We start from the raw sequence: 19858 nt of genomic DNA on the forward strand, positions 1-19858 counted from the left end.
TATTCCTAATAGGTTTGATAGGCAGAATTAAATGAAGCAATCAATTCGACAAACAAATCATCCATAATACAATCAACAGCCTAAAAAATAAGAATTCTAAACAACTGGGGATTTGTTTTCTAAATGAAAGGCTGAAAAGACATAACTTCACTAATCATGGGTTGCATCTAAATCGATCTGGCAAAGTAATCTTTTGTAATAGTTTGGCAGAGCTGATTGAAAGCCGTTTGCAATCCTCTGAATTAAAAACAGTCAAAAAAACAAATAACGATTTTTTAGTAAATTGGCTCAAAACAGGGAAAGGGAAATAGCTACAAATGCTAGAGATAGAGTAGCACAAGATGGTAAGGTTTTTAGTATTTATCATCAAAATATTCAGTATCTTCGCAACAAAATTGACAGATTAGAAGTATTTCTTAAACAGGAGGATCCTGACATTGTTATTTTCACAGAGCATGGCTTAAAAAAGGAAATAAATCAAGTTAGGATTCCAGGCTATTCACTGAGATCAGAATTTTGTAGAATAGCTCATAGAAGTGGTGGTGTATGTATTTCACTAGCAATGCTAAACATACCCAAACTTATGAACTGGATTTTGTTAAGAGATTTTCTGTTGAGATGGATTTAGAGGTGACGGACTAAGGTTAAAAATGATGATCGATTTGAGGTAGCAGTGTTAGGTATCTATAGGTCACCAAATGGAGAATGGCAAAAATTTTGTGAGCTGCTCCATACACTTTTGGAAATTACAACCGCTCGTTTCACAAATGTTATAGTAGTAGGAGATTTCAATACCGATTTTGCCAGGCAGGGTAAAATGACAGAGGATATTAGAGATATTATTAATATGAATAATTTAGAAATTAAGGTCCACGAATATACAAGAGTAACTCGAACTTCACAGACAATTATCGATAATATCCTCACAAATATAGAAGGTTGTAATGTCAGGTTAGGTAGCTCAGATCTATCAGATCATAACTATCAAATTTTAGATGTTAAGTTGCAGGGCCAGAATCCAAGCAGAAAAAAACTTTTGTGAAAGAAATTCAGCAATATGAGCTAGAAATATAAATTGTTTGAAGCAGGAACTGCTTCAAGAAAATTGGAGTAGTGTTTATAACAGTTGTAACCTAAATTACAAATATAAGCAATTCATTGATACTCTAAGATTTCACATTAGTGTATGCTGTCCAATAAAAAAGTCAAAGTAAAAAGTAAATAAACAAAGTAGATGAATGGATAACTGAAGATATTCTTACTCAAAGAAATATTGTTAGGGAAGCTTATGAGGAATTTAAATTAGTGAGGGATGTTCCGAGTGAAGTCAAATACAAATGTCTAAAGAAAAACTATGCAAAAGAAGTGAGAAAAGCTAAGTGTAAGAAAACAGCTGAAATATTAACAACTAGTATCAATTTTAACTCTGCTGTTTGGGAGGTAATTAATAGAAATAGGAGAGCAGCTCAAAAAGATACAGTTACTAATGTCCCTAGGATAATCGATGAACATGGAAATTATATGGATGATAGTATAGACATTTGTAACTTTTTCAATAAGTATTATCAACAGGTTGCATATAATCTCCAAAAGTCACTGAACACTAATACTTATAATACAACTACATTAAATGCTGAGCCAATTGAAAAGGTATTTAAATTTCATCCATTATCAAGAGATGAGTTGTCAAATAAAAAATTTGAATAACAAAAAAAAAGTAGGATTGGATGGGGTCTCAAGCAAAATTTTAAAAGAATGTGAAAATGAATTACTGGACCCTTATTGCATCTCCTTAATACTTCACTAGAGCAGGGTATTTTCCCTGATGATCTGAAACAAGGAAAAATTTTGCCAATTTTCAAGAGCGGTGATTCTGAAAGAGTTGAAAATTATAGACCCATTAGTATTCTAAATGTAATAAGTAAAATTTTTGAAAGAGTAGTTTTAAATAGGCTATTGATGCACCTGGAAAAAATTAATTTCATATGTGATGAACAGCATGGGTTCCAGAAAGGGAAATCTACTAAGACTGCAATAGTATCCCTTGTTGAAAGACTAATAGATATAATAGATTCAGGTGAGAAGGCAGCCGCAATATTTCTTGATTTATCCAAAGCTTTTGATTGTGTGAACCATAGAATATTATTGGAAATACTAAAAACTGTAGGTGTGAATGGTATAGAACTAAAATGGTTTGAATCATATCTCTTAGGTAGAAACCAGTGTGTTGAGCTTACCAAGGTGGATGGGAATGAAATAGTAAAAATTAAATCTCAAAAACTGGAGGTCCAGGCTGGAGTACCTCAAGGCTCAATTCTGGGTCCCTTACTGTTTCTGTTGTATGTGAACCAATTACCAAAAGAGTTAAAAGATCACAGAGCTCTGTTGTTTGCTGATGACACATCGCTTATCTTTAACAATTATTTATTAGATAGTCTAGAAATAAATGCTTTTACTGGAGTACAGTCAATTGTCCAATTCTTGAAGCAAAGGCAATTAACAATAAATAGTAAGAAATGTCAATTCCTACAATTCAAAAGTAAATATAATTCAGTAGAGGATAGAGAAATAAATGTGTTTGTAGAGGAAAATGAATTAGACAAGAAGAGAAAGTAGCATTCTTGGAATTTTATTGGACAGGAAATTAACATGGCATCCTTACATTGAGAGGATATGTAATAAGATATCATCTGGGGTATTTGTCCTGCGGCAGCTTGCTAGGCTGAATGATAAAAAACTACTGTTAACTGCTTACCATGGACTTATACTATCTCATATTAGGTATGCTATTTTAGTATGGGGTAATTCATCTCAACAAAATATGGACAGGGTGTTTAAGATTCAAAAGAAGGCACTCAGATGTATAGAGAAAGTGAATAGGTTAGACTCTTGTAGGCCTTTATTTAAAAAGCTTGGTCTATTAACTGTGCCATCTTTGTATGTATATGAAGTTGTAATGCATGTGAAAACGAGTGGTGTGATCCAGAATTCAGATGTTCATGAGTATAATACGCGAAACAGAGCAGATTATCATATAATGGGTCACAATAGTAGGTTATTTGAACAAAAACCAGATTATATTGGTAGGAAATTTTATAACTAGCTACCTCAAATCTTGAAAAGTAATGATGATTTGAAGATTTTCAAAAAACAAATTAAAAAATATTTAGTTGATAGAGCTTTTTATAGTGTACAAGAATTCCTTTCAAACCTAAACTAGGTTGAAAAAAAAAAAAAAAAAAAAAAACTAGTGCGCAAAGTGACAGTTTGCTGCACCGAAAGAAACGTTTACGCACGAGCCGTAGGCGAGTGGGAATAATGGTTTCTTGAGTGCAGCAAACGAACTTTGCGCACGTATTTCACATAAATTTTTCCTACAGTTACCATTAAATATGAAAAGTGGATAATTATGGGTAAAATTCCCTGAAATCCATCAAATGTTTTTCCGTGTCATTTTATTATTAATAAAAACCGTAATTTATTAAAATTGAATAATAATTATTAAATTATAATGATTAGTAATTCAATTGAAAATTTATCTGACTGCTTGAAGGGTGTTTATCTTATGTAAGCATTGAAATGACTATAATCAAGGCACATAATGGCAAGGCAACGCTGTTCTCCACTGTCATTATAATGTGGACCTCACTATATCACAGCCAGTGTTACCAACTTAATTTTGATTTTCCTGCACTGGTGCTCCATATAACTACTATTTTGCGTTGTCATGCTGCAAATCTGGAGTACGCAAAGTAATACTTTGCGCACTAGAGCGGAAAAGTGATTCTTTGCGGCCTGCAATCAGTGCAGAAATTGTCACTTTTCAAGGTATCTGTAGGAAAAGAATATTTTTCAATTCATTCGCATTTCAGTGTGCGGCCAGCACAAGGACCAAGCTCTCGATTGGCCGATTGGGTTGGTGCATCGAGTGAGCTCCCTGTTCTACGTGCCTCGTGTGGCTTGGCCCTTAATATGACTAAACAATGAGAGAAATCACTCACGAGAACGGCGAGATCAGCTTGTGCCGTGCCTCCAATCATGTTGGGCACAAAACTCTTGTGGCCGGGTGCATCCAGAATGGTGAAGTGCTTCTTATCTGTCTCAAAGTAGGCACGTCCCACCTCCACTGTCTTGCCTTTTTCTCGCTCTACAAATTGCAACACAAACAAAAACCAACAGTTAATCGAATAGAATAGAATTTATTGGTGATTCAATGTTTACAAAATACCGAGTGTTTCAAAAAGAATGACCCAATTTCAAACAGTTATATTTAATTTATAAAATGGTGCACACAAACCAATATCACACCAAATTACTCACAGGTGTATCAAGTTTATGACGATAAGTCACTTTTTCTATTAGAAAAAACGACTAGCAGTCAGATATTTTACAATAAATGAATTAATCACTCACTGTGACGAGATCTTTCGGTAGGTCCACCATCTTCTTGATGAAGATGATGGGAAGAAGATGAGAAGAAGATGGCGGACCTGCCGAAAGATCTCGTCACAGTGAGTGATTAATTCATTTATTGTAAAATATCTGACTGCTAGTCGTTTTTTCTAATAGCAATAAGTGATCTAATAATAAACATTTTGTGATGGAAAACAACATTGAAGTGTTCTATGTGCCCTCCTTTTGATGGCACAAAGATGTACGCCATTTCCTCAACACCAACTTGCCTCAACGTTGGATACGGCGCACAGGGCAGCAAGACTTGACTATGTATTCCTAGCCACCATGGTCCCCTGACATAACAATGTATGATTGTTTCCTGTGGGATACGTGTTTATATTCCTCCCTTAGCACTTGATATTAAGGAGCCAAGAGCCAGGGTAACTGATGCAGTAGCTACAGTCCGAGAAGACATCTTGCGAACAGTCTGGAATGAATTTGGCTACCGTCTAGATGTCCCCCAAGCCTCAAAAGGAGGGCACATAGAATACTCATAATACATCATCATAAACTTGATACTTCTTTGAGTAATTTTATGTAAAATTGGTTTGTGAACACTACTTTTTTAAATAAATATAGGCTAACTGTTTAAAATTGGTTCATTCTTTTTGAAACACTCTGTATACATAGACTTCATCAAATTTGCAAGCCATTCCAGTAGGCCATTGCTTTGTAATTAACATTTGAAAATGGAGCTGCTCGAGGATCATACATGGATCCTAGCGGCCTACTGGGTGAGACTGGCTGAGGATCATACGTTTATCCTTACGACAACCAACGTGTCAAGGACCATTTCATAAGCGACGACTCTACGGTTATAGATTGTCTACTAGAATATTAATCAAAAATATTTCTAGTATTGATGTTTGACTCTTGGTTGATGGATAAAGACCAGTTGAAATAATTGCAGTTTTTAAAAACTAATCAACAACGTACCTTCCTGATTAGTGTCAAGTGCCCACGAAAGGTACCACGATTCTCTACTCCTTTCCTTTGCTTCTTTTTCGTATTTCTCTAGTGTCCTCTTGTCGACCATTCCAGTTAAAGCCATTATTTGTCCTCCAATTGTCGATTTTCCGGCATCTGAAATTTAAAATTCAAATACATCAATTTGAAAATGAATTTTCAATAACACTTGAAATACTTTATTGATTCATACAATAAGTACATCATCAAAATGATAGGGAGAGAAAAAATAAGGTATCCTTGTGCTATTCCTCTCTCAAATTTAAAAAAGGTTACACATATTCCGGAATAGGTTAAGTCTTGTAGTTGTTCACTTCACATAATTTCAGTCCTTTATTTTCACGAAGTTGATTTTAAATATAGATGCTTCAAAAACCAAACATGATATTATCATTCTCTGAAAATAATACACAAAAGTCGGCATTTGCTGAACACTTGATTCAGGCCATAATTCCACAGATATAAATTCCAGTAAGTGATACAAAAATCAGCTGATAGTTGCAGTGATAGTAGTTTCAATTTTTCTGCTCAAAATTTTCAAGTTTATTTCAATATTATTGAAACTTTCGGATTGATTAGTGTTATTTCCGGCTCTTATCAACCCTTCGAAATTCAAAATTCATCAGTCATATCTCGAATACGTTTCTCTGAGTGTTAATCTTTGGTGAAAACAGAAATTTTAAACTTAACCTCACTTTGGACTATTTATGTGCCAAAATCAAGGAATTGAAGAAGTTTTGAGCAATTGCCTGTTTCTCTTTCCAAATATCGTGTTTGTGACTGTTCTAATTAATAAATAAATAAATAAATACAGTATTACCACACATGGCACAGTACCAACAAAATATATTGCAGTATCATCTCAACTTTCATTAAATCAAGTCCGTAAATTAACTAATCAACGATAACTCCTTAAACAACACTACGTTAGAATTGAATCGAGTCTATTTATTTATTTATTTATTTACTCGTTGATATAATTACAAATCATATGGATATGATCGGGATAGAACAACAGGCATAGCCCAAAACTATTCTGTTCCCAAATTTTGATTAATAATAAAATGTCCGGAAAAATAGGTTAGGCTCTTACTGATGAAATTTAAAGTTCAAAGTTCTGTCCAAGAATATATTAGCTAGAAATTTTGAATTTAGAATGATTACAATACCAAATTATGTAATTAATTTTTCAAGAGTTAGTTTGTAATCGCATTTGATAGGTTTTTATGTGCAAGTGCAAGCTTGGTTATGTATGAGCACGCATGCAGATGAGAAACAAAACCTGGAAAGAGCAATAGGAACACTCACACTGAACGCTTGCACTTGCTAGTTGCGTTCAGTGTAAGCAGCTACATTCAAGTCACAATGGCACTTTCCCAGATTTTGTTTTCGGCTCATGCATGTTTCGATCACATTTACGCATTCAATTGATCACAGAATAGAAAGAAAAGAATAGATTTATTCACACCCCACGTTCAGGTTTCCGACTAACATAAGTATCGGAATGTGAAACGTTAAGTTGTGGCCACCTATGCCGCATCCACACTTTCGTCCAATGCGTACAAATGACGACAAGCGACACCCAGAGTGTGGATGGGTAGTTTGCCAGCGCTCGCCTCTACTGGACTTCGTTTTGCATCGCTCCGATATTTTGCCTGGTCCACACTTTGTCCCAGTGGCTTGCCAAGTCATTGCCAAGTTGGTCTTGCCATCCACACTGCAATGTGACCATTTGTGAATGTTCGGTTGGCCACTCGACAAAAATCGGAGCAATGGCAAGCGAAGGCCAATGTAGGCGAGCGCTGGCAAACCACCCATCCACACTCTGGCGCGCGTCGTCATTTGTCGCACTTGGCGAGAGTGTGGATGCGGAATTATATATTAATGACAATGGTATCTTCGATGTTATCAACTGAAACCGTTCACAAAACACAACTGTTTCAGCAGTTTGCGAACAGTTTCCAGTCAATAATGACATTATTTTGCAATTCGTGTTGTTGAGAAAATAATGACTGAATGCCGGTGATGAGGTAAAATACAATGGAACGATTGATTGATTGAGTGACTAACCGACATGGCCGATGATAACAACATTGACGTGCTCCTTTTTGCTCTTGGTCTCCTCGGGTCGGGGCACCTTCTTCTTCGGCTTGATTATCCCTCCCTCCTCTCCCCCCTCCCGTCCCGTCATCCTCCTCAGGCGTCAAAGTGCTGAGCCCCCTCCTACAACCAACACAAACAATATATTATACAAATTTGTTACATGTATTTCACCGAATCCTAAATCCTATTAATACTTTAGATATTCCTCGATTTTCCAAATGGTTTAATAACTAGGCCTTTACTGAGATTCATATTATAAGTCAGTGGTAATGGTATGACGGCAGAGTTGTGATTTGATATTTATACTGTATATACTTTACTACCATTATCATACTTTTGATATATTAATTGACTAAATTTAGATGACAAAGAAGTTTTGGGCTAGGTTTTTTGTTTCATTCCGCTACTTTAAACTTAAAAAATAAATGCTGTATACAATTTAAAAGTGTCAAGTGTCGACAATTTTCAAGTTTAACTCACTATAGACTAAATACATTATACCACAGTTAGAGGCCTTGTGAATAGTTGTGATACCTGGCCCCTCAAACGCTGTAAGAAAGCAGGTAGAAGTCTTCGAAGCGAGAACTAACTACCGAGTTTCCTAGGCGCTGAACACGATTAAAATTTAACTGGCTTTTGTGCAACCGGCACATAGACTGAGGTGGGCCGTCCACTAGAACCGTTTTCGTCCAAGTACCGGCCGAAAACTACCGAACTCGTTTGAACGATCCCCCAACAAAGAAAGGAATAGATGCTCGTCCATTGCAACAGGTTCATACGTCCGTGCACGGCCGATCAATTTTTCGATCCGAATTGAATGGGATTTTCCGGCTCTATCCGGCCGAACTGACTAGTCGAGCTGAGACAACAACTAGTGTTCCTAACCTAAAATTTTTCCACAGTCTTGTTTGTTTTTTAAAGAAGTTGTTCTGTGTTATAAAGATGTTTTACAAGCATTATTCTATTTCAATGACGGCTCAAAATTCAACACATCATCATTCTCTATAATTGTGTCATAGCGTTCATCCTCAAATAACCCTCCAAAGTCATCAAACAATATAATTTCAAATTTTCAAGATAAAATACTTTTCTTTCGTTGATATTTAGTTTATAAATAAATATTTAATAACGATTTTTGTATGATGATATAAATAAATATTACACTGTGAAATATAATTTAAACAGAATTCAAGTGGAAAAATGGAGAAAATTCTACTGATGTGGAATTGGAAAGTAGAAATAATTGTGTTATAATATATTGATATTGTGATTGTGGAATGTAATGAATAAATAAATAATTGATAATTAGTAGGTACTTTCAAGTAGCATAACTACTGAACTGGACTGACGAAAACGGTTCCAATGGACGACTGTATTCGGCCGAGTTGACGGCCGGCAGATTCGACCGATCCAATGCTGAACGGATCGGTTGAATACGGTTCAAGTGGACGGTTACCCTAAACACAGTACCTCATCCTCATCGTCAGCGGCCGCCTCCACGAGTCGGCATCACCGGCCGATGACGCGCTGACAACGGCGACAGGGTGTGCTGATGACGTCACTTCGCGGCAGCGGCAGTCGGCGACGGAGGCGTGGCGACGACCTCATCGGTAGGCGTGGCCACAGTGGGAGATGGCGTGGCCGCCGTCCTCGGTGGGCGTGGCCACAGTGGGCGAGGCGTGGTCGCTTGGGTTGGTGTGGTCGCTGCTGGGGGCGTGGCACCTTGGTGGGTGTGGTCGCTGCTGCTTCTGCTGCTGCCGTTGGTGTCGATGGCTTCTTGTCTTCAGGCGGTTCTTCTACGTCACCGGCTGGCACTCCTGAGAACAAAACAAAGATAATTATCTAAAAAGAAAGAAATCCACTCTTTGGGCACAATTCCTCAGTAACCACTCAAGCCCCGTGGTTAAAGCTGCCACAGCTAGAGAACGAACATAACCTATAATTCATTAGATTAAATAAATCATGGAATATGAATAAAAAACAGTGTAGTAATTCATTTGCTGCTATAAAGTTCATAGTAATGTTCAACATAAAAATCCAATAAACCATTAATGATTTAATTGAATCTAATGAGAATTTATTTATAGGTTATGTGCTCTAGTTCAAATAATTCATCTAAAAGACAAGACTAGGCCTAGCTACCATGTGTAATTACTTTAATTCCCATTTATGACAAAACGATTAACGTACTATTAAAACACAAATAAATCCTGCACATAAAGTCTATTGATACAAGGACTAGTCTGAACATAGAGCACCAGGTTCTGTCTTCAAATTGACTAATGTATGTACCTGCTAAATTCAGTACTCTAGATCCAATAAAGAGACTAGATCTCTCTATTAAGGGCACGCCACACCAAGCTCGCTACCGCGGCGGTAGCGAAGTTTTAAAAATCGCTAGCCATGTATTCAGGTTGATCGCGCCACACCGAGCTCGCTACCGCGGCGGTAGTACGGCGCACTACCACCTACGACCGCCTGCTAGGCGATTCAACAAAACTTCGCTGAGAGGTAGTACGGCGGACAAAGCGAGCTCAGTGTGGCGCACTCAACCTGAATACATGGCAGGCGATTCGAAGAGGTAGCGCATGCGCACAGAGTGATGACTCATTCGGCGTTCCTCCTTGCAGCACAACGCAACTAGTACGTCTCACTCCCACACTGTAGTTGGACTCCCTCCCCCCACTACTAGACTCACTACTCGGAGACTACCGCTAGCGGACGTTTTTCGGTGTGGCGTGCTCAGCCGAGAAAACTACCACCAGCGGTACTACCTCGGCGGTACTGGCGAGCTTGGTGTGGCGAGTCCTTTAGATATATGTCAAAAAGCAAAAAGAGATAATACCATGTTTACTCCGAGTTTACTGTTCATTGGCCCATATTAAACTCATTCTCTCCCATTTACTGTCTTGCTTTTATACTAGACTTATTAATTAATTTTATCATAACAGACCCATTTTCACTCTGGCATTATCATAGAAATATACTATGCTTACCAGAGCCCCAACAATTTTGAAATAGAACTAGCCTACCTAATTATCATGACACCTTATGAATACAACTTGATACTTGATGTCTTCGTCCTTGACTGGGGGTACCAGACAGACTGTGTCAAAGGTTTTTAAAATATTCTAGAATAGTGGCTCCTCAGCCAGCTCAGTCAATGAATAAAACAGTTTTAAAATAGTGGCTCCTCGGCCAGCTCAGTCAATACAATGGATCAATAATGCAATATTGCAACTTGTATCCTTATTATAACTGAGAAGCCAATAATAAAATTCATCAATTCACTAGTGTGAAATTATGAGATACTGAAAGTAATTTCTCTATGCAAGACAAATTTATCTTCAATGGAGTCGAAATTTGAAATCAAGAGCTACTGAATAGTTATTTGTGCAACTAGTGCGCAAAGTGACAGTTTGCTGCACCGAAAGAAACGTTTACGCCCGAGCCGTAGGCGAGGGCGGAATGGTTTCTTGAGTGCAGCAGAGGAACTTTGCGCACGTATTTCACATTAAGTTTTTCCTACAGTTACCATTGAATATGAAAAGTGGGTAATTATGGGTAAAATTGCCTGAAATGCATCAAATGTTTTTCTGTGTAATTTTATTATTGATAAAAACCTTAATCCTAAAATCCTAAAGTCCTCGTTGTCCTTGGTTATAATATATAATGAATAATAATTAGCGCGTTGTGCTTGGTTGCACCTCTGCTCACTATAGCAGCCACAGCAGTCACTGTTACCAACTTCATTTTGATTTTGCTGCACTGTTGCTCCATATAACCTACTAAGTATTTTGCGTTGCCATGTTGCAAATCTGGAGTGCAGAAAAATTTTTCCCGCACTAGAGCGGAAAAGTGATTCTTTGCGTTCTGTAATCAGTGCAGCAATGGCCACTTTTCAACGTAACTGTAGGAAAAAATATTCCCTATACAAGATTGAGAAAAAATAAATAAAAGTCATAGACAATTATTGTCATCATTTAAGGTAATAAACTATGATAGATTGTGAAAAAAATTCGACATTAGTCATCACAGGCATTGTTTTCATAACCAGCCTAAGTAATCACAAATCCAATAACCCAAATCTGGAATTGAGTTCAATTCAACATCATTCACACTATCAGCGGAAATGTGACATCCAACAATGCATTACTCAACAATTTCAACAGCTTGCTATTCAAAACTACACTATTTATGGGTAATTTCAAAACTATTAATTATTTGGACAAATTGTAGTAATAAAGATGGACTATTTGACCAACTGGAAAAGTTGGACTATTTAACTGAACAACAGATGGAAAGTTGGACTATTTAAAATATTCAAATGAATAAAAGTTGAGGTCTTGAGTTGGACCAAACGATTGAGTATTAGCATAGAGAAACAATAGCGTACGGTAAGTAGATATGCCATGGTATAGGGCGTTTATATCGCAACGTTTACTGTTATCTCAAGTCGATTACTATCGATTATTGTAGATTTTTACTGTTTTGGCCGGGTGAGTGTATGAACGGCACAATATGAGAGACTAACAGCGTCACACAGCTTTTTGGGAAAGAAATACGTGGACTATCGGCTTGAGATAACAATAAAAGTTGCGACATTAACGCCCTATATCATGGGATATCTACTTACGCTATTGTTTCTCTATGGTATTAGGTAACTTGTGATAAAAAGAGCCAAAAATGAAGAGATCTCACGAAAACAACCAAATAAAACCAGGGAGACAGTGCGTTAAGCCAAAAAAAAAAAACTGTGACTTACAGTTAAAAATATTGAATGAACAAAGGAATTTATAAATTTAATAGCTTACTAATTTTCAATTCATATTATTTTTTAAAAAATTCATATCAAAGCAATAACACTATTTTTAGGTGTAATTGATTTAACTGATTGATTTAAATTTATGTGTATGAATTAACTGAGAGAGTGAATTGATTTGTTGTTAATTGTTCAAGTAAGTGATAAATACTACCAAGATATTGTTCATTAATTTACAAAGTAATATCCTAATTGAAAATTAACAGTAGAATAGAAAGATTTATTATCAGTTATCAAAAACTGATAATATACTGATAAATTATATCCTTCATGAGCTATCCAATTTTTCATCAAAGGCTACTGCATTATTAAAATTATAGGCTATAAAAATCGTCAAGAGTCCTTTTCATATGTTATTAATACACAGCATGTTTAAACTTATTTTAGTCATTTTCAAGTAAAGCTGCTTGCATAAAATACTGGAAGAACATGGAAAAATATCAAATAGCTGACAACATATGTCTTCAAAGACATGGATAGATGTATATATAACCCTTTGAAAAATAACCTAATTCACAAAACGTCTGTTAACAGCTCATCAATGAAACAGCACTTTTTCAACCAAAAACAAGAATCCACAATTTTTCAAACAATAAACAATGGAAAACACTGAAGAAAACCTAGAAACACAACCCTAAACCACAATACTACCCTGCAAAATCCACCCCAAACCAAAACCCCAACCACGAGATGAGTTAACCTCAATTCATCAACCAACCACACTTCTCAAAACTAGCCTAGTTTAAACACAATCAAATTACCACGTTGTTTCGGAGGCCGCATGTCTCTATTAAAACCACAATAAATAACTAGAAAACTTTGAAATTTCAACTAGTTTCGCGTGAAAACTTGTACTTAAAGACAGCAGTTTCAGAAAGGTATGTTGCGATCCACCTATTGAGAACGGCTCAACAAGTTACAGTTAACTTTCACATAGAAACGGACAACGTGGACATAAGAGAGAGGAAGAAGGAAAATGTAGAGAGGAAGTGGTGGAACGAGGAAGGAGAAGGTGGGAGAGCGGAAGGAGAAGGTGGGAGAGAGTGAAGGAGTAGGAGGAGGAAATTCACAACCAGTTATATCTGGTAACTCTACATCACATACAGCGGCCGTGGCAGTAGTTGAGTTACCTTGATGGTAAAAAACAAAAAACTCAAGTGAGCTTCAACTCAGTCTATACTGTACCGGTAGAACAACAATTCTTCTCACACATTTAACGTGAATTTTCTACAAACTAAAACAGAATCTTCACAATCTTTCACTCCTAAACATTTTCTAGCAGTGAGTCGACATAGAACGATTGGAAAAAACTAGATTGTCAGTTTGACACCGTTCAAACGTTGATAACCTCTTTGTTATCAGTGGTTTGAGTATCGTTGTTGTGTTGCAAGAAACTTGATACAAGAGTGGGTTGAGTATCGTTGTTGTGTTGCAAGAGACTTGATACAAAAGTTGGTTGAGCATCGTTGTTGTGTTGCAAGAAACTTGATACAAAAGTGGGTTGAGCATCGTTGTTGTGTTGCAAGAAACGTGATACAAAAGTGGGTTGAGCATCGTTGTTGTGTTGCAAGAGACTTGATACAAAACTGGACGACAAACAATGATAAGATGTTGCGTTGCAAGATAATTGATACTGTACTGAGGTCCACGTTATAATGACAGTATTTGATTAACATAGATGTTGCTATCCTTGTCTATCAGTCAACAACGCAGAGAGCGCTATCCTTTTCTAGCTCCGCAATGGTTCCAGATCGTTTTCTAACAATGTAGTCTAAATATAATTCAACTTAATCTCAATTAAGAATTTATTATTTAACCATTGAAAAATAGATTCTCTCGAGGAATAAAATGCAATTATTTTAAGCAAGAATGATCAGTAAATATTACTTCACCGACAATATCTATGATTCTTTGACTTCTTTCGTTAGGCTACTCTTGAATAGAAATAAAAATGAAAATCTAAGTACCATTTTTTAGAATAAGTAAACAAAAAAAGAGTACTTAGATTTCTATCGTTTTTTACTGAGGGTGATGCCACCTAAACTCCAGACTTGTGCGTTTTTAATAGGAAGGATTATGACGATTATGATGAACCTACAGCTTTGGTGGGTTCCAAACCACCAGGAAACGCTTCTAAACTAGTGATATTTAGCGGACTGAATAAAAAGACTGCAGATTGTCCAACCACAGATTTAATAAAATCGAGATACCGGTTTCGGTTGTTACACCATTATTTAGCTCTGGTGAACTCAGTTTAGCAGGCGCATCCATCATAGATGGATCGATGTATATTACGTCTGGTTGGCCTCAACGGCGTCAGACAAGTCAAAGTGCTAGCAAAAGCAAGACACCATTAATGTTTACATGAATTTTATATCTATAGTGAGGTTCACGTTATGACAGTATTTTTTCAACTTTGGTTTTGCTATCCTTGTCTATCATTCGACAAAGCCGGTGGTACTACCTTATCTAGGTCCACAACGATGCCAATTATGTTTTTGACGGTGTAGAAATATAATTAATTAATAGAGAGAATCGGCATCGCTATTCTCCTATCTTTATCCACTGCCATTATAAAGTGGACCTCACTATAGTATATAATTACTATTTGTCTTTGACTCTATTACAGTAGTCAAAATAGTCCTTCAGACTATAAAAGCACTCCTCCTTTAGAAATAATTTCAAACTTCGTTTAAACTCCTTCATCCTTAATATTTCCCCGCAACCGAATTGGTAATACTTGGTAAATCTTTCTACCAATATAACTAGGTTTTTCTTCATACAAGGTCAATCTATGATACTTAGAGATTCTCTTATATCTATCTTAACTAATCTGATCGATAAGATACTAACGCCACCCCCAAACGCTACTCTCTTGCTTTCAATGATATTACAAACAAAACTGATCAACTCAACTCTATTCAGCCAGGTTCAAGTTCGCGTGATCAGTCTTATATTTTATCACTTCAAAAGATTGACACATGACAAAATATCAATATGTGTACTTATGGGTCGATGACCTAATAATCATGCATTATTCAATTACTGTTAGTACATAATACCCTAAAAAACACAGTTGGATGCAAGTTCGAGTTATTTATTGGATAAAGCTGGAATCGCACACAACTTACAGTGACAGTGAGAATATAATTCTCACGGATTCTAATTGGACTACTCACACTCAGCCCGGCCGGGCGAGTGTGAATAATTCCATAAGAACTTATGAGAATTATATTTTCACTGTTCACTGTCTCCGGTGTATGCGAATCCAGTTTAATGCAAGTGCATAGGATAGAAGACAATCGAGTTGAACTACTATCACCTCCCATTTCAGTACAAAATTATCACCCATTTGAAAAAATTCTCATGTTCAAAAAAGTGTCACTATGCTGTGACAACGAGCCGAATTAATTTTTTTTAGTGAATTGGCAATGCATAGCAAAACTTAGCCTACTGTGAATTGTTTTCTATAGACTACAAGAGTAACTCTGGAAACCGAAAATAGCCCACAAGCATCATTATTATTAAATTACGAAAAAAACATCGATGTCAATAACACTGAATCATATACTACTACAATAGTGAGGTGCACGTTATAATGGAAGTGGAGAAAGATAGGAGAAAAACGTTGCCGACCTCTGCCTTGACAATGCCTTCTATAGACGGTAGCTGATACAGGTTTATTGATGTAATATTAACTGTTCATTCTCGTTTAAAATAAAAAATTATATTTTATTAAGCAAGAAATTATATTTTTCAATAATTATCAAAATGAATTTTCATAATTTTGATGAAATATTTTGTTAATTATTTATTCTACATTGTTAAAAGACGATCTGGCAACAGAGCAAAGCGAGAAAGAGATGGTGCTACCCGCTTTGTTGAATAATAGACAAGGATAGCAATACCATTGCTAATCAAACACTGCCATTATAACGTGAACCTCACTATAGCAACAATTATATGAAATCTATAGTGAGGTCCACGATATAATGGCAGTGTACAATTCAATTCTTTATTTCCAAAATAAACAACGTAACCAATAAAGGTTAATAAATCAAACACAATCATATAACAAGCAAATGAAATAAAACTAATTACCCAGAACTAAAAAACTAAATAATGTTGACAATAATGTTTCTGTCCTTGTCTATCAAGCATCAAAGCGGTTAGCACCATTCTTTCTCGCTTTGCTCTGTTTCCAGATCGTCTTTTAACAATGTAGAATTACTAATTGATAGAATAATTCATATTAATTATTAATTATTAATTAATAGGCCTATTTCAATTAATTATCTAATCAAGTAAATAGAAGCAATTATTCAATTATGAATTAATAGATGAATTAATGAATTAATAATAAAATTATGAATTAATAATTAATAGATGCAATTATGCAATTAATGAAAAAATAGAATTTATTTCTTAAAAATATAATTAATTATTTTAAACGAGAATGAACATTACATAAATGAATATTACATTAATAAACCTGTCAGCTGCCGTCTATAAAAGACATTGACAAAACTGAGGTTCGGCAACATTGTTCTCCTATCTTTCTCCACTGCCATTATAACGTGGACCTCACTATAGGAAGGCTATAAGGCTGATCAAGTAAATAGGGTTTCAAATATATGGTAGTATTAGCATCAATGTCTTTCTCAAAGTTATTACGGTTTTGTAATAGCTAATTATTACTATTATGTAAGTTGAATATTAGAATGGAAATTAATGGAATATAATGGAAATTAGTATTTGATCAAAATCCTTACTGAAAATTTGATGGAGAATCCTCCTCATTATAACTTAAATATTTGAATCCTGACTTGAGTCCGATTCTCTTGATAATAAGCCCCTCATCCTTATGCAACTCCTAAGCTCTGTGAATTGGCTAGTGGCCAATACATGTGGAACGTTCTTCCAAAATATTTGGAGTAAATTTTAATGTTTTTTTGGGACGAAAAAGTATGTTTAACAGAGTAAACATTGTTAGAAACTGTTGATAGAAAAGGAAGCATTTTACCCATCAGTTTTTGTAAGTGGAGTACATCTTAGTGACAATAGTATATCCACAATTATTCAACAATATTTTTATTAGTTATAAAGTTGCCTCAATCTTTTTCAGTAATTAAATTACAATTTTTAAGTGACTATACAATGACAATATACCTACAGTGACCATCACATTTCATTAATCAACTTTTTAGGAAAGCCAAATATTATCCCCTTATTCATTGATTCTTTTGGCCAATTTACTATAAACCTATAACAGCAAGAGGGCTTGAAACTATGGAATTTGTTTCAGTATTCCTTTAATGCCACATTGAATTGATTTTTAGGTGCGGTACCGATAAGCTATTAACAATAAATTGAATTCCTTTATGAAATAAATTATAATTTTCTTACTTAGTTAAAAACCAAAACTGACTGAACTGTCGTACGACCTTCGCCGTGACCGTTTTCTGACGTGTCCTTGTGGTCTATGTGATCACATTATGGACCTAAAATACTTATATTGACAGTTTTTAAATGAAAGGTGCAATTCTTTAGCAGCGACTCGAGACGCGCGTCTACAAACGCGTGGTTAGAGCCGACGCGGCTAGAGCATATAACCAATAAATCAATTAGATTCAATGATTCATTGGATACCTATCGTCAAAACAAGATAGTAGCAAACATTTCTATTTCATCTGCCGCCATAACGTTCATACAACAAAAAGATATCCGTGAGTCATCGAATCTAATAAATTTATAGGTTATGTGCTATAGCTCTAACTTGTATTTTGAGACGCCACTAGGGAATTTCATATTCAAGGTTCTATTTCCAAGCCGCGACTGTTACAACGCTGTTTCAACTGCTATAGTAGACAATTAAATTATAGGCTATGTACAGTAATAGACTACAGCCGTTGATAAAGTCATCGCCTCAGCATTTTGGCACATTCGCTGGCCAATCCTGCAATGTGACCAGTGCTTAATGAAGGCAAGCGGTGGCAAACCACCATACCAAAGGGCATTCAATGTTCTTTACATAACATCGACATTGGCCTTTATTCGGCCGAAATGTAGATGCGGCATTAGGAATTGGACATTCAACCTATTGTTCCGATTGTCGACATACACTCTGAATGAACACCTGATTGGCTAAGATATTCAGATATTGTTGAGAATTAGCCATTAACCAATCAGAGAACAATTCTGAGTGACGATCAACAATCGATAAGTGTAAAAACAGCCAATACAAAAACACGATTTGTATGAGTCATAAACTCAATAAATCTTACATGTCAGGCAGTTATTTCAATTTAAAATTTGTTCACCAAGATAGTAATTTTCTTTAGAAAGAGGAAATTTTTTATTATTCAGTTTGTTGTATTGTTCAAATAGTAAACATCTGTCCAAGTTGTAAACAGAGATTAAGATATGTACAACAATGTAACATGATAACACAGAACGGTACGCTATTTTAATGAACAAGTTTAATCATTTGATAATCAATAGTAATCAACAGACAACAGGTTATCTAATACTTGTCAAACTGTATTAGAATAATTATACAGATGAATGACAAGCATTTGAACACAAAGTTGAATAAGAACTAAATTTTTCAGACATTAATTTATACTGTGATAAGTCAATACCGTATTACAGAGTCAAATCAACATTTCGATCAAAGAGAAATTGATGAAACCACACATTTTCTATGATGATGTGAGAATAGAGTTCCAAAGTCCATAAATTTGGCAGAAGAAACAATGCAATCAAAAACCATGGCTTTAGTACTATGACTCAGAATCCTAACCTACATTCAACACTGACATGTAATTGGCCATAGTGAGAGAACAATGACTGAAACTGTATACAAATTTGATGAATTACTGACCATTCGTCACCGGCGTTTCTGCATTTTCAGCAGTTTCTACAGGTGGCTTGGAGTCAGTTTGTGAAGGAGGTGTAAAGTTGAACGAAGGCACAAATTCGGCTGCGTTAACGTTTAACGTGAAAAACTTTGCCGACATATCGTTTGCTTCTGCGTTATCGTCAGCAGCGGCATCGGCTTGCTGTTCCCACGAATCGGGAGGTCCGGTGTTTGCCATTATTTATAACTAATAATCTATTGTCAAACAATTTACCACTAAAAATAATAATGTTTCACTGGTTCAAGTCCCTCATGCGTTCCTACTCTAGGATTCTGCTTCCTAAACCGGAAGATAATGGCAAATGGCACCAGCACAGCTGCAAAATTGGTAAGCAGAAATTTGTTTTTTGACAACCCTTGAGATCCGGAAGATTTATTCATAATTCAAGAAATAAAATAGACAATAATGTAGAATATACTTATTTAAAGACATAATGTGATAAATGCATGATAGGTTCTTGTCTGCTAATATTTTTATATAGGTCGAAAAAATCATATTAAAAGTCGATTTTGGATGATTGATTGCATATTTTGATTTTTTTCATTTTTAAAAGTATATCAAAATATATTTTTTATCAATTCTCAAAATATAT

The 19858-nt window shown here is 35.6% G+C and overlaps 3 protein-coding genes across 3 annotated transcripts in view; 1 reads left to right on the plus strand and 2 right to left on the minus strand.

Moving 5' to 3' along the window:
* Nucleotides 1–3857: 3857 nt before the first annotated feature.
* LOC120352797 (eukaryotic peptide chain release factor GTP-binding subunit ERF3A-like) lies at nt 3858–7612 on the minus strand. Its single transcript, XM_039435045.1, has 3 exons — nt 7492–7612; nt 5392–5538; nt 3858–4147 (listed from the first exon to the last, which is right to left on the minus strand). The coding sequence occupies exons 1-3, from the start codon at nt 7610–7612 to the stop codon at nt 3858–3860; spliced, it is 558 nt and encodes a 185-aa protein (XP_039290979.1).
* Nucleotides 7613–7624: 12 nt separating this feature from the next.
* On the minus strand, nt 7625–19532 carry LOC120352798 (protodermal factor 1-like). The gene is made up of 3 exons (XM_039435046.1): nt 19230–19532; nt 9042–9341; nt 7625–7644 (listed from the first exon to the last, which is right to left on the minus strand). The coding sequence occupies exons 1-3, from the start codon at nt 19441–19443 to the stop codon at nt 7625–7627; spliced, it is 534 nt and encodes a 177-aa protein (XP_039290980.1). The 5' UTR covers nt 19444–19532.
* The window catches only part of LOC111064321 (BAG domain-containing protein Samui), a 39423-nt gene continuing 39025 nt past the window's right edge, over nt 19461–19858 (plus strand). The window contains exon 1 of the mRNA XM_039433713.1: nt 19461–19593. Within this exon, the coding sequence (XP_039289647.1) occupies nt 19561–19593 (33 nt within the window). The 5' untranslated portion in view covers nt 19461–19560. The remainder of the gene's footprint in view (nt 19594–19858) is intronic.

Source organism: Nilaparvata lugens, chromosome 8 (genome assembly GCF_014356525.2).
Source record: "Nilaparvata lugens isolate BPH chromosome 8, ASM1435652v1, whole genome shotgun sequence".
Lineage (NCBI taxonomy): Eukaryota > Metazoa > Arthropoda > Insecta > Hemiptera > Delphacidae > Nilaparvata > Nilaparvata lugens.